This window comes from Hippoglossus hippoglossus, chromosome 21, assembly GCF_009819705.1.
Source record: "Hippoglossus hippoglossus isolate fHipHip1 chromosome 21, fHipHip1.pri, whole genome shotgun sequence".
Taxonomy (NCBI): Eukaryota; Metazoa; Chordata; class Actinopteri; order Pleuronectiformes; family Pleuronectidae; genus Hippoglossus; species Hippoglossus hippoglossus.
The window spans coordinates 12,372,147-12,377,583 of NC_047171.1; the positions used below are offsets into that span (position 1 = coordinate 12,372,147).

Consider the following 5,437-nt stretch of genomic DNA (forward strand, 5'->3'; position numbering starts at 1 on the left):
TGGTTAGAGGAAGCCTGTGACCCAAGAATGTCATTGCCAGCCACTGCTGTATGTAATTCTAGAGCTCGATTGGTCACTAAAGGTCATCGAGCGTTTGCAGTACAGGCCCCAAACTCTGGAATGACTTACAATACAAGCTGAGATCAGAAATGCTACATCAAATAAAATATTTTTTTTACTTGTATGGCCCATATTCACAAATCACTCTGCCCTTAACACTGGACAAGATTAAGGAAAATGTAGAAACCTCAGGTAGAGTCACATGTGATGTTGTGTGGAGGAGATCGCATCAACAAGAATAATAAATATCAACACAGATTATTGATTACAAAAAATTACAATTTAAATATGTAGATTTAAAATTAATATACAGACGTTTATATTATTATTATTATTAAACTCAGATTTTCGAATAGCATGTCCCTTTCCGAAAGCATCAACATACGTCTCCTTGGAAGGTTCTTCCCAATCTGTTGCTTCAGTCATTAGATTATTTGTGAGTTTGTGCACTGATGCAGTCCACAACATGGATGACCCAACTCAAAGGTGTTTGATTGTGCTTGAGGTCAAGGATCTGTGTAGGAAAGTAATGACTTTATAATACAGACTGCTGCCACGACATTGGAAGCACAATGTTGTCAAAAATATAGCTGTAATCTGTAGCATTAAGATTTCCCTTCATAGTAAGAAAGCCCAAATCCATCAGAGGACATTCCTGTCATACAGGTGGTGCAGTGCCAGAGATGTTGGCGTCTGCACAGTAGAACATCTCCGCGCCGTGGGAACAGTCTTGTGGGTTGAGGCCGGTCATGGTCAACCCGGTGATCATGACGAATAAGCCGGCTATTATCAAGATGGTGGCGATCAAGTTTTCACCCTGGTACCAGCGGCCAGACGAGAGTTTGAGGATGCACGCTGACGGAATGATGAAGATCAGGGGTGTGGCGCTCAGAGCACCCTGTGTTAAATAAAAATATACATACATGAAGCATTGATGAATGAAAACATGTGAATAGATGCACATGGTCGAGTAGATCTGACTTACATTCAGCTCCAGAACTACTCCGAGACAGTCATAGGCCAAAGATATTGATGTGCAAACGGCAACTATGAGCATGGTTATGACCACATGTTCAACTTTTGAAAGGTCCCGTCTGAAAAAGACATTGGACAACACCTGAGAGGACACACAATAATGTGAAAATGAATTAGAACCAGACTGTGCGTGTATTTAAATGTATAATGCATTTTCTGCAACTACAGCTGCTGGTTTAAACGTGAAATGCTTTCTTTTTGTTCATTTTATCAACAAAGACATCTTCATGGGTCAAGAACTCAAAATACCAATTTCCATTTCACATGTTAAGGTTTAAGCAGTAACAAGTATTAGAATCACTTACCTCTCGTGTCACAAAACACTCCAGTGGAAATGTGGTTATTATACTGAGGCCAAAGCAGAAGCGACCAAATGTTGCGAGGTTATCATCTCTGCAGTAGTTCTCAAATATGTCTCCTGGAAAGTGGCAACGTGATATCAAAAACAAATTTGTGATATTCAAAAAAATAAATAACATGTCACACGAGGAATTCTACATTTTGTGTTGATACCTTGTGTGAAGCCGGTGAAGGTGGTGTAGCCCGCGACAGCAAACGCGGCACTGATAATAAGCGCAGAACCGACTGAGACGTGGGTGACTTGAGACCAGTTAGCTAGAGTGGGCTGCTCCAGGGAACCATAGATAAGGAAGCTGTTGTGGTGGCATATAAAGGCTGAGGAGACACACAGGACCAGATCATCGGAGCTTTATTAAAAACCTTCAAACACCTTAAAAAAACGTTCAAAATATATATATAGCATCCCACTTAGATAAGAGCAACACAGTTTGAAGCAGTTCACAACTTCACGCTTCAAATTTTAACACTTCCAAACCATTTGGGAATGAAAGACTGCAGATGGTCTCTGTCGTACTTCAGGTAAAACAGCAGCGGATTTTCCTGAGAGCGTGCACCAACCCATGGGTTGTGTGAGGGTTAGGGTTAGTGTGAGAATCCTGTGTGAGATTTTAATTCAATATTTACTTTTTTTTTGACTTAGTGACTGATTATATAATTGTTTGCTATAGACACCTGGATTCAAATAGCGTTTGCCTCAATTTAAAGCTTCACAGATTGATTTTTGGCCACTTGGGGGCACAAAAACCCCAAAAGATTCATATTTTCTTCTTACTGTTGTTTTGTCTTGTTGTGTTGTTTTGGTCCCATGTATTTTGCATAGTCAATAATCAGAACGCACAGACTCACCAAAAGACATAACACCTACTGCCTGAATTGCATTCCACTTTGCAAATGCCCATGCGTTCTCTGTCGGGAGGCTGGAGAAAGAAAGAAAACAGAGAAAACCACGATTATGTTTCTATAAAAGCATTTTAGTGGGTATTTATTAAGAAAAAAATCAATGGTTCACACACAGGGACATTCAAATAAAAATCAGTGTGGGTTAGCAAATGGCAGATTCTTACATTTGGGGTCCGAAGGTGGCTGATCGGATGATGACAATGATGAGGATGGTAAGTGTCAGCACCATCGACAGCAAGGACACCTGGTAACACACACACGAAAAGTTTGACAGGCAGTTTTCGAAATCACCAAATGACATCATTGACATTTTATCATCAGTCTTGCCTTCCCCAGTTTCTCTATGTTTCGATAAAGTGAGAGAGGCAGCGTGAACGCCAGCGTTGACAGCAAGATCACAAAGTGACGCTCGGCGAGTATGTGACCTGGACCCACTGCAAACACAACACGTCCCGACACACATTAGAATTTAAACATAGGAAGCATTCAGATCTGCACCGCATGTTTGGTTTGAATAACTTTGTTTATGGCACATATGGTCTCATTTTGTTTTATCTATTCGTTGGAATAAACTTTACGCAGCATGGCCTACCTCCTGGTATTCTCTGAAATACTTTGGTCATTGTGTCACCAGTTGTGATGTTGTAACTAACCATAGCTGCAGGAAAACAGAGGGGAAGCATCGTTCTGTTATTCATCAATCAATCTGCAGCACTATAAAAAGCCAAGTGTCAAAGAACAGCATTGAATAAAGAAAATAAAGCAAACAACTTTTCAGGCCACACGGACATAACATGCTGCGATATATAACATAACAAAATATTCAAACTTGCTATAAACAACTTACCGATGAAAGGGTAAAGGAACTGCAGCGCAGATAGAATCAGAAACCCAGGGAAACCGAATGTGCTCTGCACCAGTGACTGATAACTGTTTGTCCCCGACAGGTTCCCTCCTCTGATCAACAAGATGATGGAATAATCTGCGATGACATGACCAACATTATCTTATTGATTTTCTTGATCTGGGAAAATTCATGTCTCATGATTCTGATTGTACCCGACTTCAATGAACTCACCTGTGATTAACGCAACGATGACCAGCAGCAGGAGGCCGAAGGGGAGCCCTGCCTGGTTCAGTGCATACGGTAAACCTGGTTTTATAAAAGGTAAATAAAGCATATATACGCTGCAGCTGAGGAACGTAGAGGCGGAAACCAAAGACGTAAATTAAAAAAGCAACATTTACACAGGAGAAAACGAGTAAATCATTTACACAAACACATGAAAAAGAAAGGACTTGACACTCTTGGTAGACGGAGCAAAATTATTTTGAGCGTAAAAATGATTTTCTTTCCAAAACTGAAATGTACATCGACTTTGTGGTTACAGGTTTCAGATTCACATTAAATATAAAGAACATTTGGTGTTTGCAGTCAAATTTCATTGATATCTCTAACATTTCCTGCATGTGATCCTCTGGCTGTGGGAAATAGAAGTAGAGAACATGATGTTATCTCAACAGTGAACAGTCACATTCCCAACCATCCAATTAATGCCTCCCTACCGTGGCTGCCAGTTAAGTTAAGAACTGATATTTAATATTATCTCAATAACTTTTAAAGTTCAGTACAGTCTGGCCCCCAGTTATATTTCTCTCTATGTTCCAAGCCATAATCTAAGATCTTCAAACCAACACATATTTTCCATGTTTCTTATCATTCACTCATTCTGACATGTTGTCGAACAAAAGTAAGTTTTTTATCACAAGTTGTTTTTGTGTTATTATAAAAGAACACAAAGGAAGTCTCACATTGCATTACTAGTACAATAAGTCAGGCTCCAGTGTGTCCCACTGCTGCAGGGGAAAGGTCGAGGCATATTTCTGAGGTTGAAAGAGTTAAAGGGGAGAATTGGGGGCAACAGGCGCGAGTCATATGATACAGAGGCTTTACCGCTGCTGGGCTTCAATGCCGTGAAAGCTTCTCCTTGTTACACAAAACGGCAAAACTGCACCTAATTATTTAACCGAATCAGTTCAGTAAACCACCGATAACTTAAAGCTTGAAATCTGCGATAGGCTGTTCTGTGTGATTGATACAATTGATCATTGGGTTTGATATAATTTAACTGATTCATGTTTTTTGGTTAAGCACTTCAGTGTCGTGGATATTTACCTATGATTCCTGATCCTATTATGGAATTGATGAAATTGAAGGTTGCAGACGTCGTTGACCTTCTTGCTCCTGATGCATCTTTTGGTGGATGAATTAACATGGTCCCTTCTTCATGTGGTAGCTGGGAGTAAAAGTCAATAATGAAGAGTAGTGACAAAGAAAATGAGATGGTCGCTGTTATTTAAAAATCCTACAAGAGGAGCATCACTGTGTACCTGCTGAGCCATCCTGAGCACCTGAGGGTCGCTGGTTTGATTCCTCTGCAGTCTCCTCTTCTCATATATCCTCTGTGTGACTGGGACAAAAACAAAGAAGAAAGAAAAAAAGTCTGTTCGTTTCACCACACAGAAACCGTGGGAAACAAACTCAGCAGCGCCCCCAGCCGGTGAAACTCCACGACCCTGTAACGTCAGCTGGGGATGACCTAAACACTGCAGGCCTAAATCCTATTATTTCAACACCGTATCAAACTAGTGTTAATTCAGCTGACCTCTGGGAAATAGGTTGCACTTACTTGATGCCAAAATATGGATAAATGCAAGTACAGTTAAAGGAATTGAAGGATTTATTAAAGGATTATTCTGTAAAGCTGTTAAAAAAAAAGAAAGACCTTCTGTGCAGGCACGCAAACGATTAAAGAATAAGGAAGGAGCTGCAGATATTGTGTAAGCTACAGCCAGAAAAAAATAAGTTTCTCACAATGAGAAATGTTGTTTGCCTTCAGATAATGAACAGTCAGTCGCATTGCAGAGAAAACCGCTTGAATCAAATGATAGCAAATGGATATTGTATTACTTGTATATATTTTTCCACACATAGCCGTAAATATAAGAAAATAAGTTACACAAACACAACATAATAAAAGTAAAAGTATTGAATAGTAGTAATAGTCAATTTCGTAAAAAC

The 5,437-nt window shown here is 39.8% G+C and overlaps 1 protein-coding gene across 2 annotated transcripts; it reads right to left on the minus strand.

Moving 5' to 3' along the window:
* Nucleotides 1–281: 281 nt before the first annotated feature.
* On the minus strand, nucleotides 282–5,322 carry slc38a11 (solute carrier family 38 member 11). Of its 2 annotated transcripts, XM_034573932.1 has the most exons (12): nucleotides 4,747–5,322; nucleotides 4,532–4,652; nucleotides 3,434–3,508; nucleotides 3,203–3,337; nucleotides 2,948–3,013; nucleotides 2,683–2,789; nucleotides 2,520–2,599; nucleotides 2,302–2,372; nucleotides 1,609–1,770; nucleotides 1,401–1,513; nucleotides 1,046–1,177; nucleotides 282–958 (listed from the first exon to the last, which is right to left on the minus strand). In XM_034573932.1, the coding sequence occupies exons 1-12, from the start codon at nucleotides 4,756–4,758 to the stop codon at nucleotides 719–721; spliced, it is 1,314 nt and encodes a 437-aa protein (XP_034429823.1). In that variant the 5' UTR covers nucleotides 4,759–5,322; the 3' UTR covers nucleotides 282–718. The 2 variants fall into 2 exon arrangements, with proteins under 2 accessions (XP_034429823.1, XP_034429824.1); XM_034573933.1 differs by lacking the exon at nucleotides 2,683–2,789 and having other exon boundaries at nucleotides 3,009–3,013.
* Nucleotides 5,323–5,437: the final 115 nt, after the last annotated feature.

Excerpts from the sequence above, each read along its gene's own strand:
- slc38a11 (XM_034573932.1), bottom strand. Across the intron at positions 3,014-3,202 it reads GTTCCTTTACCCTTTCATCG|CTATGGTTAGTTACAACATC; the intron begins GTAAGTTGTTTA and ends GTTTTCCTGCAG. Across the intron at positions 959-1,045 it reads GAGTAGTTCTGGAGCTGAAT|GGTGCTCTGAGCGCCACACC; the intron begins GTAAGTCAGATC and ends TATTTAACACAG.